We start from the raw sequence: 22,115 nt of genomic DNA, 5'->3' as shown, positions 1-22,115 counted from the left end.
TGACTGGCAGCTGAGCAGGCATGTGGCTCAAGGGAGCAGGTGCAGTTGGGCCTGAGAAGCTACCACGGCCGCCTCCCCTTCCACCCCAACTGGACAAGGGCTACCAGCAGCCATCCTGATTCTCTTGCTAGAAGCGATTTGCTGCTTGGGTAGCCCCAGTACCTGAGCTTCCATTTCTACCTTGTTGGTTGCTTGGGAGGTGCTGGGCGAGTACAGGCAGAGATAGGACAAGAATGAAAAATGGGCAGCAAGTAGCAGGTGGAGAGTTTTCTTCCTCTTGCTACAACCTCATCACTTCAAACTTGTATTCTCAGGAAAAGAGGGCATCATAACAAATAATGGGTGTGAGATGCTCTGGATGGTAAGAAGCATTCTAGAGGTGCAAGGCGGGATTGTTATGCAAGTGGTGAGGCAGCCCTTCAACGAAGGAGATGATACCCTCTGATTCCAGTGGCACTTGTGCCTTAGCTCATTCTCATAACTCCTTTGCCTGCTTTGTCACCTGGGGGTTTATGTCCAAGGGCCAGAGTCAGATATACCAGGGTTACAGATTTCTACACAATCTGAGGTAACCTCAGGTGATGGATGGGGTAAGAGTGGTTGTGTCCACATGATGCTACCTATCATCACAGGGCTTCTACTCTTCAGCTTTCTGGAACCACGACCATCTGTACTCTAGGGGAGGAAGTGGCTACAGTGGAAACTGGTTATGACTGCTCTGCTAGAGTCACCTGACCCCCCGGGAAAACAATTTCTTCACCAGGATAACTTCTGCCTCCCACACTAGCACCCGTCAGGATGCCATGGGAAGGCTCAGCTGGCTTGGCTCACTGGAGATGAGTTACTAACAAATTCCCACTTTGGTGGCTTTGTTCCCTGGGCTTTGGTATTTCCTAGGGGTAGGGGATCAAAGACTACAGCCTTCACCTCAAGAAAACAAAAATTCTCACAACTGGACCAACAGGCAACATCATGACAAATGGAGAAAAAACGGAAGTCAAGGATTTCATTTTACTTGGCTCCACAATGAACACCCATGGAAGCGGCAGTTAAGAAATCAAACGACGTGTCGCATTGAGCAAATCTGCTGTAAAACACCTCCTTAAAGTGTTAAAAAGTCAAGATGTCACTTTAAGGACTAAGGTGCGCCTGACCCAAGTCCTGGTGTTTTCAATAGCCTCATATGCATGTGAAGGCTGGGCAATGAATAAGAAAGACCAAAGAAGAATTGATGCCTTTGAATTAAGGTGTTGGCGAATAATATTGAATATACCATGGACTGCCAGAAGAATGAACAAATCTGTCTTAGAAGAAGTACAGCCAGAATGTTCCTTGGAAGGATAGCAAGACTTTGTCTCACATACTTTGGACATGTTATTGGGAGGAACCAGTAAGGTAGAGGGTCAGTGAAAAAGAGGAAGACCCTCAACGAGATGGACTGACACAGTGGCAGCAACAATGGGCTCAAACATAACGAGGATTGTAAGGATGGCACAGGACCGCGCGGTGTTTCATTCTGTTGTGCATGGGGTCGCTATGAATCGGAACCAATTCAACGGCACCTGACAGCAACAACAACAGGACGGGGCAGGTTTCACACTCATCTCACATTAAAGGGAGGCAAACTAAGACATGGCTGGTGAAGGGGCACAGCTTATCTGGAGCTGGCTGATGAGAACGGTGGGACCAGGGCTTTGCAATCCATCCACCTCCCTATTTTCTACTCATGAGCCGTGGAACAGACTTTCCTGGCTCCAAGTGGCAGGCAGTGGAAACACCCATGGTGCTGTGCACGTCTGACAGCAGGAAACGCTCCCCTTCCCCCCCAGATTTGGAGTGTTTTCCTCCACCTTCAGATCAGGGCTTTGGGTGCCAGCAGGGGAGGGAAGCCAGCAGGGATGAACACAAGCATGGGCTGGCCCCCAGTGCCAGGGCCTCTCCCAGACATGCCCCTAGGACTCCACTGAGGTGCCTGCTGACTCCATCTAACAAGGAGAAGGATGGAGACGATGGGGACCCAGTTCTATTTGAGGCATGGAGGCCACACTTATCAACCATAAAGAAACAAGGCTGAGATTCAGACCCTCTGTGCCCAGGGACCCCTCTCCCTCCATCGATATTTAGTAGTGAGATGGAACAAGGGATCCCTGGTCAGGACTCCAGGATACACTCTGCTCTGCAGCTCACATGGCACCGCCTCCCGCAGGACCTCGCTCCCCTGCTCCTAAGCACCAACTATATCTTCTGGAGAATTCCAACCTGTCTCTCTTCCTGCAGATGAGGAACCAGACACGGAGGAGTGGTGACTTGCCCGAGGTCAGAGGCTAGGTGGATCCGGCTGGGGCTGCCGGTCCAGCACTTGCCCACTCCGCGGCACTGCTCCATGCTGGCAGTTACTATACCTGGCTCCTTTCTTGATAACACTGTCACGGCCTCCCCACTAGGCCATCAGCTTCTAAAGTCGAACTACCTTTATCCTGGATTCCTCAAAGAAGGGAGGACAGGGTGAGGCCCACATTAGGCCTCACTGAAACTCTGACAATGCCAACTGCCCATTTCTTGCCTGTCCTAAGGTTTGATATCAAGCTATCTCCCCTGGGTAAGCGTGGGGTGAAGAGGGAGAGAGAGAGGGAGGAGGGAAAGAGGGAGGGAGGGAGGCCGGCTGGGAGGTGGGCTGAGAGCAGCCGGCCTGGTGGGGAATGCCTGCCATTCCTCAATCTGTGCCCACATAGCCGGGATCTTCCACCCACCAGGAAAAGGAAATTGAAAGCATCCCCATCCGACCATGTGCGCGCAGGCCCAGAGACTGGGGGATTAGAGGCCGAGCCCCCTGGGGGGAGGCTTGGGGGTGGCTGGGTGGCCATGTGGCGATGATCTTCATTAGAGGACAGGAAAGCTGCAGTTTCCTGTTTCCGGTGCTAGGGTCCCTGGGAGCCTCTCTCTTGGCAAGAGGAAGCAAATGGGGAGAAGGCAACAGGCAGTGCCGGGTGTCTGTGGTTGGAGGGGTGGGGATGCAGGGCGGTGGCCCGGTCAGGCCTGAGTCTGAGGGGCTCATACAGAGGTCAGCGGATTTGTTCAGGGAGACGGCCTGCCCGTCTGCCACTCACCCACCTTCCTGGCAGGTGGTGGGCTGCCATGGTGGTGGGAAGTAGCGGGGGTTTCTCTCCATTTGGCTCTAGCTCCAGAAGCAAGGGATCAGATTTCAAGGCCGCCTCTTTGGTTGTGAAATTGAGACAGCAGTCAGCCCCCCAGCTCTCTGAGCTGGTGTTCCCTGCTGGGCTCTGCCAGCTCTGGGCGCTGTGGCAGCTTCAGCACCAGCTCAGCTGACCCAGGAGGGCACAGCCTCTGGGACCCTGCAGCCCCCACCCAGAGGAGTCCTACATGGATGGGCATGCTCTGCCGGCCTCCAGCCGCCTGTATTATGAACCCTCTTTTCTGGAGGCCAGGACATAAAGCCACAAGCAAGCAAGCTTATCCTGACACCTTCTTCCTGACCCACCAGCTGGCTGGCTGTCACCTCAGCAATGAGCTCCTCATCTGACCCTGGAGTCTGGGGCCGAACAAGAACGAGGAGGGGGAAGGGGCTGTGAATACCCACTCTGGGGAGCCGGGGGAGGCCCACGAGAGGCCCAGGGAAAAGGAGTGGGGAGGAGAGTTTCTCGCCTCCCAGCCAGCCCTGAGCCTCCAGACAGTCCCTGTTTAGAAAGAACAGCTTTAAGAGGTTAGGAGAGCTTTGTCCTAACCCCACCCCTTGGACCTGAACACAGAATGAATAGCTCAACAACCTCCAAACACCAGGGGCTGGAGGATCAAAAACTGCTCTCTTCATCTACCTCCGGGCCCTGATCCAGGCCTAATGATAATTAAGCGGAGCCTCATTACCCAGGGCCCTGGTGAGGCAACTGCCAGGGACCACCACAGAAGAGGTAATAAAGTGCAGCTGCTGGACTGGAGCAGGGAGCCTTTCTAGGTCAGGGCGGCTTGGGCGAGGCAAGGGAAGAAGATGAAGTGATCCGGGAGCTTCAAGGCAATGCTCCTGCCTGTCCCCCCTGTACACTTCCCCCCTCAGGGGACTCAGGGAATAGGCCTGTCTGATCGCTGACCAGAGCCCTGCCTGACTGAAGATGAGTCCCACAGAAGAAGATCTGACCCTGACAGGCCATGAATTATGGGGCCTTCCCAGGCAGGACCAGGCTGCTGCTCCCTTCCCCATGTGCGGCCACCCCCACATTTCAAAAGCCGAGCGGTGCAGGCAGCTGCTCTCCCAATCCGGCTGAGAGAGATGAAAGGCCTAGCTCATCTCCGCTGAGGGCTGGCCAAGATCTCTGCTAGCTTAATTCAGCAAGCCCTGGTCTCACTGGTTCTCAATCACGAACAAAGGGAGAAATGGCAAAATGACCACTGGAGCAAAGTCGGGCCGCTGCGGAAGGATCAGAAGTTCCCTGCCATTACTTAGCGTGTCAGGGCAATCACCGGTGTGCTGGAGCAACCCAGAGCACCAACCCTTAGGCCACAGATCACAGAGCTGGCATCCCCAGTTAAGTTTCCTGTCAGCCCCTTTTTAAACCTGGGGACAGGCTGGTAGCAATGATATTTGGTACCCAAGGGGCAAGTGGATCTGCCTCCCCTTCAAATTTCTGGTATTCCCACGTTTTAAATAAGTGCCCTGAGCCTAGTTCTGAGACCCTTAGTCCCCAGATGACATTTACTCACTTTTTTAAGGGTTCAATCACGGTCTTTTGGATCTGGTTTACCTGTCAAAAGAAAAACCCGATGATGATAAAATCGGGGAGAAGTCAGGCCCTTCCTAAAAGGGGAGGCTCCAAGTTCCCCAGAAGAGGCAAGACGCCTGTCAGGGATCCCCCGAGAGCCCTGAGCAGAAAGGAGACCAGAGCAGGGCAGGCAAAGGTGTGGCACCACTAACTCTGCAGCTGGAGAGAGGCAGGGGTGGCAGCTGGGGACAAGAAGCCCTTTCCCTGGCCCCTGGGCAGTTTTCGTCCTACTAGCTGCTGTCTGCCAAAACTTATGACGGCCCCGCTCAGTGAAAAGTGCTGTGTGGACAGCTGTGAAAAGTGCTGTGTGGACAGCTATAAAAAGCTGTTTAGGCCCACTCGAGGGGCTGGGGGCTAGAGGAGCTGCCCTGAGTATTCCTCATGGCCTCAGAGTGAGTGATGTGCGCTTATGGGAGCCACGGGAAGCAAGCAGTACTGAAGCAGATCAGCCAGGAAAGAATTCAGCTTGGGCTCACAACACAGAGGTTTCTCAGAGGGCTAGCAAGTCCAAAGAGCAGACTGAGCCCTCCATGTGAGCACACCAGCAGACAGAAGCCAAGAGTGGTAGAAAGAAAAGGAGGTACTGCTCCTGGCCGCCAAAGGCCAAGACCCCAGTCACCTTCTCCTGGTTGAAGGCATCCATCCGCTTCATGGCTGTATCCAGGGCTGTCACCATGTTCAAGAATTCCTGGTCTTGCTCACAGAGGGGATTGGAGAGTAAGTCCAAGGATATCTTCATGGCAGATTTTGACATGGCTGTAAGAAGTAAAAGCTCAGTGAACCTATGTGTCTTGAATTGAATTATGTCCCCCCAAAAATGTGTGTATCCATCTGGGCTGGGCCATGATTCTCAGTATTGTGTGGCTGTCCTCCATTTTGTGACTGTACTTTTAAGTTAAAGAGGAGTAGGGTGGGATTGTAACACCCTTACTAAGATCACATCCCTGATCCAATATAAAGGGAGTTTCCCTGGAGTGTGGCCTGCACCAGCTTTTATCACTCATGAGATAAAATAGAAGGGAGCAGAGAGTTGGGGGACCTCACACCACCAAGAAAGCAGCACTGGGAGCAGAGTGCATCCTGGACCTGAGGTTCCTGCACTGAGATGCTCCCAGACCAAGGGAAGGCTGATGACAAGGACCTTCCTCCAGAGCCAACAGTGAGAAAGCCTTCCCCTGGAGCCAGCACCCTGAGTTCGGACTTCTAGCCTACTGGACTGTGAGAGAATAAACTGCTCTTTGTTAAAGCCATCCACTTGTGGTATTTCTGCTATATATAGCAGCACTAGATGACTAAGAATCTATGAAAGGCTAGGCTTCAAGGTCCTCTACTCAGGGCTGCCTGCCCTCCCAGGGCCCAGGGGCTGGCACCCAGACAGTCTCTGCCAATGGCCGTAGATTATAAAAACCACCAAGCACTACAGAGGTATAAGACAGTAATCCTTACTATATGGTGATCATTTCTGGCCATTTGACACTGTTCCAGGTAATTCTTTTGAGTAGCTTTACCTGCTGCAATTACTTAATTTTCCACTCTACGGACTATAATAGAATCATCTGGGAAGCTGTAAGAAATACACATTTCTGGCTCCAAAGATTCTAAATCAGCAAGTCTGGAGCCCAAGAATATGCATTTTAAAAAGGCTCACAATGAGTTTTGGATGTGAAACTTGGTTTAGGGCTTCCTTACCAATAAGAATAACTTAGTACTCTAGTTTACATCAAGGGTTGGCAAACTTGTACTGTAAAGGACTAGAAGTAAATATTTTAGGCTTTGTGGGCCATACAATTTCTGTTGCAACTACTCATCTCTGCCTTGTAATGTGAAAAGTCACAGACAATATGTAAATAGTGAGCTGTGATGTGCTCAATAAAACGTATATACAAAAACAGGCCAGATTTGGTCTGCAGGCTGAAGTCTGCCAACCCCTGGCTTGCAAGATCCGCAAGCACGCACTGTCCTATTTAAGGTTCAAAACAACCCAAGAGACATTTTGGGAAGATCTATTTTGGTTCCATTTTATTGATAAGACAAGTGAGGCTCAGAAAGGTTGGTAAGTCCTCTGAGGTCATATAGCTGGCCAGTGCTGAGCCAGGACTAGACTCCAGGTACCCTCCCTTTCAGGTCATGCTCTTCCTGTGATCTTGTCTAGAGAAAGCAAGGGGACAGGCCCCAGGATCCTCTGGTGGGAAACCACTGCACATTTTAAAAAGAACTCTCTGGTAGCATTTCCCCAAGGATTGAGGCTAAAGCTCTGTAATTAACTATGAGGCGAACCTTATTTTATGGACTCTAAGACCAACTTTTCCACATATTAACATCTCTGAAATCAAAAACAAAAAATAAAATCAAATGGTATGTCCAGGCTTAATTGGCAACATTTTTCCCCCTTTCTTAGCAGTGGATACGGTAAGTGTCAGATTAATATTCATACTACTCGTTACTGTGTTAGACAGATGGGGGACCCGGAAGTCACACGGCAGGCCAGAGGCAGGGATCGACACCTATTGGCAGCTTCGGTCCCATGCAAGTTTTTAGGTCTCGATTATTTGCAAACAAAATTCTACAGGGGCAGGGAAAGAGGCAGGAGAAGGGTCGTGCTTAGTTGATACCGTTGTACTGGTTTCAGTGTATGTCGGGGTGTTTCTCAGGAGAACACAATTTTTTGAATTTATTTCTTACTACTATATTTCACTGAATTGAAGACACTATCAATTTTAAGACACATCATTACTGTATAAACCCCTAAGAAAGGAAAAAACACTGCCAATTAAACCAGGACACACTGTCAGATGTTATGGTACCTTGATTTCAGAGATGTGAAGATGTTTTAAAAAAAAAAAAAGTCTTACAAAAAAAGTGCCTCACAGTCAGTAGAAGGAGCCCTGGTGGCATTCACGGTTAAGGGCTTGGCTGCTACCGCAAGGCTGGCAGTCTGAACTCACCGGTGGCTCCATGGGAGAAAAGACCTGGTGACCTGCTCCCATGAAGATTACAGCCTACAAAACCCTATGGGACAGATCTACTCTGTTATACTGGGTCCTGTTGAGTAGGAACCAACTTGATGGCACACAACAACAACAGAAACAGTAAAAAAAAGGTCCAACTCATACTTAATTACAAATATGGCCTTTCCCTGCTACTTCATGGGAGTAGCATGTAGCCCTAACCCTGACCCTCCCTGAGGAGTGCTTGCCCCTTCCACTGTGAACTGGGAGAAGTAGAAGCCGGAGGGGCCCTGCCTCACCCAGGCAGCCCTGAGCGGACAGTGCTCAGGTAGTGCCCCCCTAGCACCACTCTGGGGTCTCTTGAATCTGGGGAGGTGCTACAATCAGAGGCTCCTCGCCCACCAAGGAGGGCAGAATGCGGGAGACTTGAAACGTGAACTTTCCAGAAATGTTGAAGCAATGGAAGGAAAAAAAACAAAACACTTTTTGAAATCTGTAAAGTGACTTTGTAGGTTTAGGAACAAACATTATGTGTAGCTTGATTTAATTATGAAATGGTGACTGAAGCATAATTAAAAGACAATAAAAACCTGGGTAAAACTGAAAACGTTTCTGAAAATTTTCTCCTAGTAATTTTTTTTTTTCTTCTTCAATACTTGAGGGAAAAAAAAAACCCCAAAACAAAAAGTCCTGGAAGGAGGTTGGGGGGAGGGGAAGAATTTCTTCCACAAAACCTTCACCTCTTCATGCCTTGGTCTCTTCCTTTCTTTGCTCAAACCATATGAAGTCAAAGGACTGAGTCTGCTCAGGCAATCAAACACTGGCAAAACAGAGTCTGGAGCCCCATCCTGGTAGTATCATCACGTTCCGCCTGTACAGCAGATTTTGGGGCAAAGCACGGTGCTAACAATGTCAACATAACCATGGCTTCCGTTTTCCCCCAGCCCAAGTGTCCCCTGCCACAGCTCACATTCCTAATTCTGCCTCTGTGGGGACTAGCGGAGGGGGCATGGTCAGCCTAGTACAAACTAGGAAGCTGGTAGCCTTTGATCTTAGAGAAAGCAAAGCTGCAGACTCCACCTGGGCCTTTGGAGTCCTTATGCAGCCTCTAGAATGTAAGAGTCAACAAAGACCTAGGAGAGACAGATCAGTCTGAGATAACCTTGTTTTGGAATGGCAGCCTGGGATTTTAGATCTTGTCCAGGGAGTTCAGGAAATTCCAAGACCAGGAAAGGTAAAAATTCCCCTCAATTATCTGGGTCAGTGATTCTCAAAGTGGGTCCCTGACCAGCAGCATTAGCCTCACCTGGGAGCTGGTTATAAATGCAAATTCTCACGCCTCACCCAGATCTACCAGATAAGAAACTCCAGGGGTGGGACCCAGCAATCTGGGCTGTGACAAGCCCTCCAGTGATACTGATGCCACCAAGGTGTGAAAACCACTGGCATGGACCATCAGGCTCTGGTCCTGTGATCCAATAGGAAACCACTGTTTCAGGAGGGCTTTCTCTGCTCAGGCTCCAGGTCTGAGTACTCTGAGGCTGACTCTAGAAGGTCAGTGTCCTACGCTCCTGAAGTCACCAATTTAACCCTGATTTCTTTGTTGGAAAACTAACACCGCATGAATGCCTGGAGTTCGACCTGATTCCAAAGCTGCTTACTATGAAAACAACAAATCTTCATTTCACTGACACGCTGACAATGCAATTATCTGAAGAAGCAGGAAGGAAGGGAGCAGTAGGTGACAGCGACACTCTTACTGGAAGGGCAGTGGGGAATGGTAAAGAGAGATGCAATCCAAAGAGCTCAGGACTGAGTAACTGCAACAGTAACAGATGAACTCCCGAAGAAAACACTTGGTTCTCTACACAAATAGTCTGGAGACGCTAGAGGCAGCAGTTAGGTACAGGTCATGTTGAGACCAGCCCAAGTCCTCTGGACCAACACCAACATTACAGTCTACAGCACAGACCAAATCAGGCAGCAGTCCACACACAGGCAGTCAGCTCTTACTCGGCTGTGGTGGCAGTGGCTGCTCCCAGCGAAGGAAGAAGTATTTACTTCATTATCAGCTTTTCACAGTGCCCCTGGCAGGAAAGATGCATGTTTATATAAGTAACTGGCTAGGCCCTAACATCTGGGTTAAAATGGGAACAAATATACAATCACTGCCTCTATGAAGGATGTATCAAACTCTTCTTTTTAAATGATAATACCAGGAGGATCAGGGTGGCCCCCAAGTTCCACCCTTAGGTGCCCATTGCCCTGGAGATGGTGACACTGCCCCCCATTTTGACTTTGCCTATGAGGCAGCCGTGCCAGTACGGAGACAGGCCAGGCCTCAGGAGGGAGGGCTATTTTGACCCACCTTCTACCTTAGGGGGCAAAGGAGTGAGTGAGAAATGTGGGCAGGCTTTTCTGCCCTAAGACAATGGACTGAATTTGGAGAAGAGGGGCTGGACTGAATTCAATTCCCTCCTTTATAAAATGGAAATCTTGCTTGTCCTGCCAATCTCAACTTCAGAAGAGATAACATAGGTGAAATTTCCTTCACCTACGCCATCAGACAGGATTATCACGTGGGTGGTGTGGCCTAATGGATTTTTTTTTTAATAATTTTTATTGAGCTTTAAGTGAAAGTTTACAAATCAAGTCAGTCTCTCACATATAAACTTATATACACCTTACTCCATACTCCCACTTACTCTTCGCCTAATGAGTCAGCCCACTCCCTCCTTCCAGTCTCTCTTTTCGTAACCGTTTTGCCAGTTTCTAACCCCCTCTACCCTCCCATCTCCCCTCCAGACAGGAGATGCCAACATAGTCTCAAGTGTCCACATGGTGCAAGTAGCTCACTCCTCATCAGCATCTCTCTCCAACCTGCTGTCCAGTCCAATCCATGCCTGATGAGTTCGCTTCGGGAATGGTTCCTGTCCTGGGCCAACAGAAGGTTTGGGGACCATGGCCTAATGGATTTAAGATGGATTCTCAATTCTATTACTACTTCTCTTGAACCTTAGGGTTAGTGTGGACATCCTCTGGGGGAAAAGTCTGCTTCCACCTCAGGGCCTTTGCCTGTCTTCTCTGCTTGAGGCACTCTTCCTTCAGCCATACTTGCACGGATTACTCCCTCATTCCTCTGGGACTCTGCACAAGTGACACCTCCTCAGGGATGTCTCCCCTGACTACCTCACCTAAGGCAGTGCCCTGTCACTCTCCAGCTCCTTAGTTTCCATCATAGCACTCACCACTACATGACACCACAGTACATATTTATTTATTAATTTATTGTATGCCTTCCCTTCTAGAATGTAAGTTCCTGCCTGCTTTAGTGGTGAATCCCTGGCATTGAGACTTAGGCCTGGCACAAGCAGGTTCTCAATCATTATTTGTTAAATGAAAGAAGACGGGCAGCCCTGGGAACACCTAAGTCTCTTTTAGGTCCCCATTATCAAGTGACATGTTAGATAAGTCCCTCCCACTGTAACCCAAAGGAGGAGCCACTGAGGTGCACTCAGTTATGTCCTGGCAGCCTTGCTGCTGCTAACAATAACGATGACGATGATGATGATGATAGTGGCTAACACTCACTGCGCCTCCACATGAGGAAGCTGAGGGACCAGGAGCTGAGTTAAGTTGTCCAAGGTTACACAAATGTTGAACTTTTGGTCAAGTTCGTGGTGTTCTAGGGGGGGAAGGTTGAGGGCATCCATTTGAGCAAAGGCCTTGAGGAAGGAACCCAAAGAGAAGCTTCTCATTACTCCCAGCTTGGCCCCTGCCACACTGTCTGTGCAGAAGGCTTCCTGGTGGTGGTCTTTTTTCAGAGCCTCCTTTATCTCTTGGCTCCTGGTTCTAATTTCTCATTTCAAACAAGAACTTTGCAACCACAAAACCTCTCCAAGACTACAGGCTGTTTCCTAGCACCTATCAACCGCCACTTACCAAAGACCCTAATTCTAGACCTTTCAGTGCTCCTAGTAAGGACCAAAGTATCCTGAGGTACTTCTAATGCTACACTTTAACCCATCCTCTTGTTTAAACATACAGAATTTCCAGTTCCTGTCACCCCCAGACAGCCAATCTCACTGGTCCCAGGAGGCTCTTAATTTCTGCAAGAATAGAATGCTATGCTTTTTGTCTCTGGACAGCCTGAGCTAGTGGCCCAGATTCTGAGGCAGTGGAAGCATTTGCAACTATGAGCTTTTATGTGCTGCAGTCATATTTCTAACTGGAAACTCAGGAGAGCCTCACACTTGGCCCCTAAAGCAAGAGTAGGCAAGAAGAAGGTTTGTAGACAGTGGGGAGTGGTGATTTGATAATGGAAGAGTGACCTGAGGCTGCTTCTCAGGGACACCGTTGGGGTATCTCCTGAGTGTCACTGCTTCAACATTAGCCCTTAGGATGATTGAGGGAGGAGTGTATCCACCTCTGCCCCTGCCCCTCTCCATGCCAGCCGTGGGCAGACGAGCCACCTACCCACATCAGCATCCGTGCTCTTCTTCATGTCCTTCTGTAGTCTCTTGGTCTGGTCTTCCAGCCTGCAATGCAGAGGCACAGGCCTGGGTACCTGGCACTCCCAAGTTACCCTGGCCCACTTTCTTCCCATCTAACTGAATTAAGCCCAACCTGGCACTCTAGAATGCCTGCCAGGGAGAAGGAGCCCTTTTCCATAGAGATTTTTCCCACCAACTAAAATGCCACTACAAGCTCTGCACAAAGCCAAGTCACCCAAAGGCTAAGAGTTACCAATTCCCATAGAGTCATCTGCTGGGGGCAAATTTCTGGCAGCTTAGTGAACTGAGCTACCCTCTGCCCCCAGGGTGCTAATGGGCCATTTAAGCAGCCCACTGACTGGGTGATACACAGATGTGGCAGTGCAGGAGTAGACACGGCAGCAGGCTCTGGCCCTATCTACCTCTCGCCTCACCCTTCTGGGGTTTCACACTCACTGTTGGAGTTTTCCATACTCCCTTTCAAAGTCCCTCTCCACCTGCAACAAAAGAGATAACTCAATCATCGGAGAAATGACAACATGGTGGAAAAAATCTCCCAGCTTACTGAAACTCTCTCCACACCCCTGCCCCCAAGCCTGCAGAAAACAATGCCGTCCAGTTCATACAAGCACCAACAGATCGTTAATTACACAGTATCCCTATGTTCTCAAATTAATTAAGCATTTGACTGAGGGAGAATAAGTCCCCTCCCAGATGGGCCATCCAGGCAAGTACCAGCGGTCTGTGGCTCTGTTCTTCCACCACTGGGAGTGAGGTGCAAAGCTGTGAGTCCTCTTCTCACCCTCCCCTCTCTGCAGCAGCCAAGGAGCTAAGAATGTGATGGAAACTCATCTAGGGAGGCAGCAGGGCATAGAGGAAAGAGGGCGGGCTCCAGAGTCAGAAACGCTAGGGTCCAGTGCTGTCTCTACCACTTGCAAGCTGTGAGACCTGAGCAGGTCGCCTCCCTCCCATAGCCTTGGTTCCCTCCATAGTCCTACCTGCCTGCTAGGTTCAGGGTGGCTCAAGAAAGATGAGGTATATATGCTCTGTAAGCTGGAAGTACCAAATCCTACTATTACTACTACCTCAGGCAAAAAAAAGAAAAACCAAATCCACTGCCGTTGAGTTGATCCCGACTCGTAACGACCCTATAAATTCTTGATTAGTTATCAAATTTTCCCAATGCCAGCAATATTTAAACTGATGGGTGTGACTCCTGAACTCAATTCTGCCACCCACCTGTCAGGTGAAGTCAAGAAAGTCACTTGGGCTTCCAAAGCCTGAATTTCCCCATCTGTAAAATGGGATCTTGACAATTGCTTCGTGCTATGTGAAGTAAGTGGCCTCCATGAGGTGCTAGGATTTGCTAAAGAGGGGGACTAAGCCAGAGGCCTCTCATGTGTTCTCTGCCACAGAGGCAGTGCCGCCTCCCTGGTGAAAGGCAGACTCAGAGGCAGGCGGGCTTAGATGTTCTGGGGAGTTAACAGCTGCTAACATTCACTGGGTGCTCGCTACACGCTTCACATGGCCTGATTTCTTCTCCATACCTCACTATGAGGTGGGTATAACTATTATCCTCATTTTACTGAGAAGGTAACTGAGACGGAGAGGTTAAGTGATCTCCCCAAGATCACACCACTAGTGAGCAGAGGAGCTGGGATTTGAACACAGGCCGCCTGGCTCCAGAGCCTGGGCTTTTCGCTGTGGTTCTACTGAAAGAAAAATAGAGCGGGGGGGGGGGGGGGGCGGTAGTCACTGATGAATTAAAGCCATGACCTAAGACTGTAGGTTTCTTGGCTGCTACCCCAAGGCTCCTGCCAGTGAGAAACCTAAACCCTGACTGTCTTGTTACAGGTTGAGGGTCATGGAGTGCATATTTGCAAAAACCTTCAAAGCCACACTTTTCTTTACTGCAAGTGCTCTTCCATCAACATTTACCCAGTTAAAGCCTACTCTAAAAGTCCACGAGCCTCACCATGCCAGGTCTGGATTTACAGTCATGGAATCACAGAACATTATTCAGGCCAACTGCTTCATGTCATGAATGAGGAGACTGATGCCCAGGGAGGGAAAGGGCCTTACATAAGGACACGTGGCCAGAATGCAGACTCCCAGTTCAGGCCTTTTTTAAAACAACATTCATTCATCTCCAAACATTTACTGAGTACCTACTGTATGCAATGGATTCTGCCAGGCGGTCACGGTCCCCGGCGGGATAGATAAACAACAAATACCATATAACTGCACATTGTGAAAAGCCCTGTGGAGGGCAGGGGCACGGTGCTGTGAAAGAATTACATGGAGAACCTACTTAGAGATGCTAGTCAGGGCATGACGACATGTCTCCCATCTATGGAGATCTGACCTTGCCTTTGATCGTTTATTTTTTCCTTTTAATAATTTATTTTATTTTTGTTGTTGTTGAAAATACACACGGCAGGACGTAACACCAATTTGACAATTTCTACATTTACAATTCAGTGATGCTGATTACATTCTTCGAGTTGTGCGACCATTCCCACTCTCCTTTTCCAAATTGTTCCTCCCCTATTAATATAAACTCACTGTCCCTAAGCTTCCTGCCTAAACTTTGGAGTTGCTGCCATCAATTTGATCCCTTATTGATAGCTCTTTAAAAGAGCACAGTGCTCAACTGCCTTCAACCATTTAAACTGTAGAATTTAGAGGCACAAAACCATGCTCTATTCCTGACTTTATGACCCCAGCATCCAAACTTTACACAACATTGTGAAATAAAATTCATCACTGGTACCTTGCCGCGGATCTTACAATCTCTTTTCCCCTTTTCAACAGACCTACCCTTTCTCCGTGTAGGGAATCTAATATTTCCATCATCACCTTCCTCGTGAGCCATCAAAAGCTGCTCTTACGAAGAAATTCAAAATGCATTCACACTAAAGCATGTACACATTGATAAAGGTTCAAGTGTTACCTATCCTTGAGGATTTGTAGTTCAACAAGAATCAGTCTTAAACAAAGGGAATGGAAATTCTAGGGTACAATTGCAGGTGGGGTCTTTTCTTGAACAGTCCATGGAGGAATGTGATTTAAAGGAATGACCATAGACAGATAAGACAGGCACTCTGATGCTAGCTGTGGAGCCTTAAAAGATATTACCCAGCATTTCTGAGCATTGGTTTCTTTCCTAGTAAAGTGGAGAATCTCCCTTAGTCATGCCCCATGTAAATTGTAGGGGCTTACAAGGAAGTGGGGGTAACAACACCCACCTCATTGGGTTGTCTTGAGGATTCAAGAGGCAGTGTATGCAGAGCATGGAGTCCCTGGGTGGTGCAAACTGTTAACATGCTCAGCTGCTAACTAAAAGGTTGGAGGTTGGAGGTTGGAGTACACCCAGAGGTGTCTTGGGAGAAAGTCCGGGCAATCTACTTAAAAAAAAAATCAACCACTGAAAACTCTAGGGAGCACAGCTCTGCTCTGACACACATGGAGTCGCCATGAGCTGGAGCTGACCCGACAGCAACTGGTAACTGGCAATACGTAGGGCACACTGCAAAGTGCCTGCCCCATAGATGGTGGGTACTAATTGCTAGTTTCCTTTTTCCTCTCCTACACACTGGGGTGATGAAAGGACCAGGGCCAGTCTGGGGATGCAGACTGGTTCTGGTCTACCTTCAGCAGAGAGGAGAAGCAGCCCAAAGCATAAAGTAAACTGGCAGCTGAGATTACCGTTGGTTGGGAAACTTGGAGTTGTCCTGTGTCGGTACACTGTGACTGTGCCTCCTTTCAGTGGTCACAGCTCCTTCTTTATTTAACAGGATATGCTGAGCAAAATCTTTAAATACTAAAAGTATTTATTTCTAAAAAGATGAAATTAAAGTGAAGGATTTCTTGGGCAGAATCAAGCTCTCCTCAAGATCAAGAGCACAGAGTAGGTACTCTCTGGAAGGGGAGGCAGAAGCGCCTGCTGAGCCACCAAAGCTACGACCTTTGGCTCCCACTCCTCTTTTGCAATTCTCCGAGTGTGCTGATGTGTGTGTGGGATGCCAGAGAACACCTGGTCTCCCTGGCTGGGGACTGCTTGGACTTGCACAGAGAAGGACGACTTCAGATTTCCAAGTAGGTAGGATCATTCTGGCTGATGAAAGGCTCAAGGTCTCGTACCGGAAGCCGACAGGGTGTCAGGGATAGGAGCCTGATCCTTCTACTTTACGCCACCCAAGGCCAACTGTCAGCCTAAGAGAAGTTCATAAGCCTTTCACTTCCAATGTCTCCAGCATTCAGGTGCTGGGTTGCTTCTATAGCTCACTGGCCCTGAGATCTCTCTCCTCCAGTGGGAAAGATCTAAGGGGGACAATGCCAGAATCCTAGCTCCTCAGATAACGGCTAGGGGAATAAAGGGGCACACTACAGTCTCATTCCAATATGTTCATTCTGAGGGAAAGAGCCAAATAGAAAATATCTGAACATCTCTGAATGCTCGATTCTTTTGCCAAAAAGGCAATTGGAAACCAGTCAACAATGCAAGTGTAAACACATGTGCTCGGTCTGTTAGGGGATCAGGATGGGCTGGGTCAGGCTGGCGAGGTTAACGCAGGGAGAATCAAGCACCAAACGGCTACCCTTGGCTACTCCCTGCATTCTCAAAGGCTTAAGGGTGGACGAGAGAACTGTGCCATTCACTGCTCCATAACCAGTGCCTTGGTCAGGACCTGGCACACAGCAGGACCTATTTGTTAAATGAGCGAATGGGCTGAGTTTCCACCCAAACTTCTGCTCATGGTGAAGTGAAAAAGGACAGGCAGGCCCAGGGTTCTGATCCCAGAGCTAAGATGTGTCAGATCAGAGCTGAGGCAAAGGGAGCCCTCATCATTCTGAGATGCCCCTCTTCCAGGGATGCTCTGGGTGGAAAGCAGCCTTCCCTTCCATATATTACAACAGGATTAAGGGATGAAGCTAAGGGTCCCTCCACGTTGCCCGTGAAAATCTCTCTCAAGAGGAGAGAGAGGTTCAGTGTGGTGAGACTCTGTTCTGCCTTAGCTTCATAGAGCGCCATCTAGCTCTGAATCTAAGTGGGTGCTTTCCTTTGTGCAACCCTTGCTTTGGAGGGAGACAGCAGAACTTTGGACAAAGGGCTCTTCCATCCTCCCAGGTTATGGAAGGAAGTTCAGCTTCTTTTCTCCGCACCAAGATGCTACAGCTACTTTATGGGACTTGGGGGAGTGGGGGACTATGTGGAAGGGTAAAATTGGGAGGTGGGGAGCTTTTGTCCTCACATTTCAGTTCCAGTGGTCAGCTCCTGCAGAGAACATGCCATTCTAGCGAAAGCCCTAACAATAATGGAATTTGTGTTAATAACCTGGGCACAGGAGAACAGTCAGGGCAAAGACACAATGCTTTCTTTGTGTCTGACATTTGGGTGCCTTGAGCCAAAAACCTCCTGAAACTCCCTGAAGATAACATGAGCATTTCTTCCCATGACAGGGGCTCCATGACTTCTAATAACCCAGGGAGCCACAGCTGCTCCCCTCCCTGAAAGTGCCTGGGCAAGAATTAACTGTGCGTCACCACTGTTCAGGGGGCAGCTGCCAGAGATGCTGAGACAACTGCACAGCCAGGCCTGTTTGGGGACTGGAAGAGGAGTTATAAAGTAGACAGTGAGCTTCTGAAGAGGCAGGGTCTTGCTACATATACTTCAGCGCCTTTGGGGAGCTTCGGGGCATAAGCCAAGGAAGCAAATAACTCTATCCCAAGCTGTAACTTGGCTTTGATTCTATGTGAGAGATCAAACGCCCAGCCATGACTCCTTTGCACTGGGGAACCTCACTGCTTGGGATAGGCTGAACCCAGGTGGTTTACAGAGAGTGTAATCAATGAACTTCCTGCAATACAGCTAATATTTATTAAGGGCTATATACCGTACACTGTTAAGAGCTCTATATGCATTACCTCAAGTAAGACTTACAATACACCAATGAAATAATGTTAGTGTATTGACTGTACAATAAAAAAAAATGACTATTGAAATACTATCACTGTCCTCATTTTACAAATGCGAAAACTAAGGCTCAGAGAGGTTAAGGAACTTGCCCAAGGTCTCAGCACATGGCAGAATCAGGATCAGAATCCAGGCTGGAAGTCTCCCAACCCTGGATTTTTAACCTCTACATGACACCTAGTCTGCCTGGGAGAGCTGATGGCATGAGTTAAAAAAGAGTTAGAGGGCTAAAATTCTGTTCCAAACAAGACAGATGCAAGAAGAGGGAACCTATGGGCCCACAGAAGGGCATCTACAGGAGTGAAGGGCTTTCTCAGATGTGGCTTTCTCAGATGTGTGATCCGTCCTTCTCTCGGGGAGACTGCCACTCCTCAGATTAAAGGACCCAGGGATCTTTCCGTCAACAAGCTCAGGCAAAGAAGTTGGAAACTACATTCTAGCCTACACGTTTCTGTGGAAAACAAAGGCAATTTCCATAAAGGTTGGGGTGCTGAGAGTTATTTTACTTCTAATTTTTTTTTTTAATGAGCATTGGGAATTAAAGACCCTTTTCTAAACCACTTCCCTTTCAGATCTGTCCTGGATTAAACTCTAGAGACCCAAAGCCACACCTTCCCACTTCCTGTAGCCGGCTAGAGCCCAACAATTGCACGCCCAGAGTCTTTGAGTTTCAGTTGAGAGCCTACACAGATGGTCAGCCTCTGCATGGGAGGTAAACTCTGAGTTTGTCAGGGACCTGTGTTTGCATGAAAAAGGGGAGGACTCTTTTAACTCTGGCCCATTTCCTTTTAAGTGACCTAACTTTGGATTTCCCAAAGATAGAGCCACCGGTCAGATGTGTGCCAAACTTCCCACCAAACTGAAGCAGTATCTTTCCTGTAGTTCTGAGACCTAAGCCAAGGAGGGATGAAGTTATTAAGACAAGCACCCTCAGGGGCTGACTTGGTACAGACAAGGGTCCCCACGTGTTGATAGTGCTGGACTTCCTGGAGACTGTCATAACAAGAGGCTCTACAGTTACTGTCTTCCACGTTAAAACCAGGAGACTCGCTCAGATTTGTGGGTGAGGGGAATGAAGAGGTTATTCTTTTTTTTTTTTACTTGTATTTTAGATGAAAGTTTACAGAACAAACTAGCTTCTCATTAAACGGTTAGTACACATATTGTTTCATGACATTGGTTAACAACCCAATGACATGTCAACACTCTCCCTTCTCGACCTTGGGTTCCCTATTACCAGCTCTCCTGTCCCCTCCTACCTTTTAGTCCTTGCCCCTGGGCTAGTCTGCCCCTTTAGTCTTGTTTTGTCTTATGGGCCTGTCTAATCTTTGGCTGAAGGGTGAACCTGGGGAGTGACTTCATTACTGAGCTAAAAGAGTCCGGGGGCCATATTCTCGGGGTTTCTCCAGTCTCTGTCAGGCCAGTAAGTCTGGTCTTGTTTTGTGAGTTAGAATCTTGTTCTACATTTTTCTCCAGCTCTGTCCAAGACCCTCTATCGTCATCTCTGTCAGAGTGGTTAGTGGTGGTAGCCGGGCACCATCTAGTTGTACTGGACTCAGTCTGGTGGAGGCCATGGTAGTCATGGTCTATTAGTCCTTTGGACTAATCTTTCCCTTGTATCTTTAGTTTTCTTCATTCTCCCTTGCTCCCGAAGGGGTGAGGCCAGTGGAGTATCTTAGATGGCTGCTCACAGGCTTTTAAGACCCCAGACGCTACTCACCAAAGTAGAATGTAGAACATTTTCTTTATAAACTATGTTATGCCAGTCGAGCTAGACGCTCCCTGTGACCACGGTCCCCACAGCCCTCAGCCCAGCAATTCGATCCCTCAGGGAATTTGGATTTGTCTATGAAGCTTCCATAACCTTGCCTTGGACAAGTTGTGCTGGCTTCCCCAGTAATGTGTACTATCTTACCCTTCACCAAAGTTACCACTTAATCTATTGTCTATTTAGTGTTTTTTCATCTCTACTTCTTCCTTCCCTCATAACCATAAAAGATTGTTTCTTTTTGTATGTAAACCTTTTCATGAGTTTTTACAATAGTGGTCTCATACAATATTTGTCCTTTTATGATTGACTTATTTTTCTCAGCATAATGCCCTCCAGATTCATCCATGTTGTTAGATACTTCGCAGATTCATGATTGTTCTTTATTGTTGCATAGTACTCCGCCGTGTACGTAACATAGTTTGTTTATCCACTCATCTGTTGATGGGCATCTTGGTTGTTTCCATCTTTTTGCTATTGTGAACAATGCTGCAATGAACATGGGCATGCATATGTCTATTCATGTGACGGCTCATATTTCTCTAGGATATATTCCTAGGAGTGGCATTGCTGGATCATATGGTATTTCTATTTCTAGCTTTTTGAGGAGGTGCCATATCGTTTTTCAAAGTCGTTGTACAATTTTGCATTCCCACCAGCAGTGCATAGAGTTCCAATCTCCCTACAGCCTCTCCAACATTTGTTATTTTGTTTTTTTTTTGATTCGTGCCAGTAATGCTGGGGTGAGATGGAATCTCATTGTAGTTTTGATTTGCATTTTTCTAATGGCTAGTGATCTTGAGCATTTCCTCACATGTCTGTTAGCCGCCTGAATGTCTTCTTTGGTGAAGTATCTGTTCATTTCCTTTGCCCATTTTTTAATTGGATTACTTGTCTTTTTGTTGTAGAGGTGTTGGATTTTCCTGTAGATTTTAGAGATTAGACCTCTGTTGGATTCGTAATAGCCAAAAATTTTTTTTTTCCCAGTCTGTAGGTTCTCTTTTTTCTCTTTTGGTGAAGTCTTTTGATGAGCATAAGTGTTTAATTTTTAGAAGATCCCAGTTATCTAGCTTATCTTCTGGAGTTTGTGTGTTGTTGGTTATGGTTTGCATCCTGTTAATGCTGTGTATAAAGGTCTCTAGAGTTGATCCCATTTTTTCTTATATGATCTTTATACTTTTTATATTTAAGCCTTTGATCCATTTTGAATTAGTTTTTGTATATGGTGTGAGGTATGGGTCCTGTTTCATTTTTTTGCAGGTGAACATCCATTTTTGCCAGGACCCTTTGTTAAAAAGACTGTCTTTTCCCCATTTGATGGACTTTGGGCCCTTGTTGAAGATCAGGTGACCATAGGTAGGTAGATCTACATCTGGATTCTCAATTCTGTTCCACTGGTCAATGTTATCTGTTGTTGTACCAGTACCAGGCTGTTTTGACTACTGTAGCTGTATAGTAGGTTCGGAGGTCAGGTAGTGCGAGTCCTCCTACTTTATTCTTCTTCTTCGATAGTGCTTTACTTAACTGGGGCCTTGAGGAGACTATTCTTGACTAGAATTCCAGCATCTTGGGAGATCTTCATTGCCTGAGGCAGCATAAAGCAATGAAAAGAGTACTGAAGAGAGGCTCAAACTGGAGTTCTAATTTCAGCTCTGCCTGCATCACGTTTTTATAACCTTAGCAAAGTCACTGCAATTCCATGGGCCTTAATTTCTTCATCAGGAAAAATCAGGAAGCTGACTAGATGATCTCTAAGGGCTTCCAGATCTAACTTTTTAAAAATCTACAATTCTCTTCCTCTCCCATTTTGGAGACAAAATAGGGATAAAGCCTGTGGCCTTAAAAGAGGGACGGGGGGAAAAAAAGGGAGGGGGGCATGATTTAATCATCTTTTCCTGCTGAATATCTCTGGATCATGGCCAAGAATGCATTTAGCAGTGGAGAGAAAGGGGCCTGGACCACCTGGAGAACTTCCTGGTCTCTTATCCAGCTGAGGTAGTCAGAAATATAGGCCTGGGACATGTCCTTGGCAGGGACCTGTGTTTCTGGAGCCCTCTTAAGAAAAGTACAGACTACTGTACCAATCCCAGAGATGGACTGTTCCTCTACATCCTGTAATCCACCTCTTCTATTTGCTCAGGGAAGGGGAAGAGCCCA

General features: G+C 47.9%; 1 protein-coding gene across 10 annotated transcripts in view; it reads right to left on the bottom strand.

The window, feature by feature from the left end:
* BIN3 (bridging integrator 3) overlaps positions 1–22,115 on the bottom strand; it is a 58,224-nt gene that overhangs the window by 6,323 nt on the left and 29,786 nt on the right. For 3 of the 10 annotated variants that reach the window (XM_010592379.3, XM_010592383.3, XM_010592380.3), the window contains 4 exons: positions 12,670–12,710; positions 12,197–12,258; positions 5,392–5,528; positions 4,714–4,754 (listed from right to left, as the gene is read on the bottom strand). In XM_010592379.3, the coding sequence (XP_010590681.1) occupies positions 4,714–4,754; positions 5,392–5,528; positions 12,197–12,258; positions 12,670–12,710 (281 nt within the window). The other 7 variants (XM_064272708.1, XM_064272710.1, XM_064272713.1 and 4 more) reach the window with 5 other exon arrangements.

Source organism: Loxodonta africana, chromosome 19, assembly GCF_030014295.1.
Source record: "Loxodonta africana isolate mLoxAfr1 chromosome 19, mLoxAfr1.hap2, whole genome shotgun sequence".
NCBI classification, from domain to species: Eukaryota; Metazoa; Chordata; class Mammalia; order Proboscidea; family Elephantidae; genus Loxodonta; species Loxodonta africana.
Note: the sequence above shows the minus strand (reverse complement) of the source record. Positions and strands in the feature narration are given on the sequence as shown.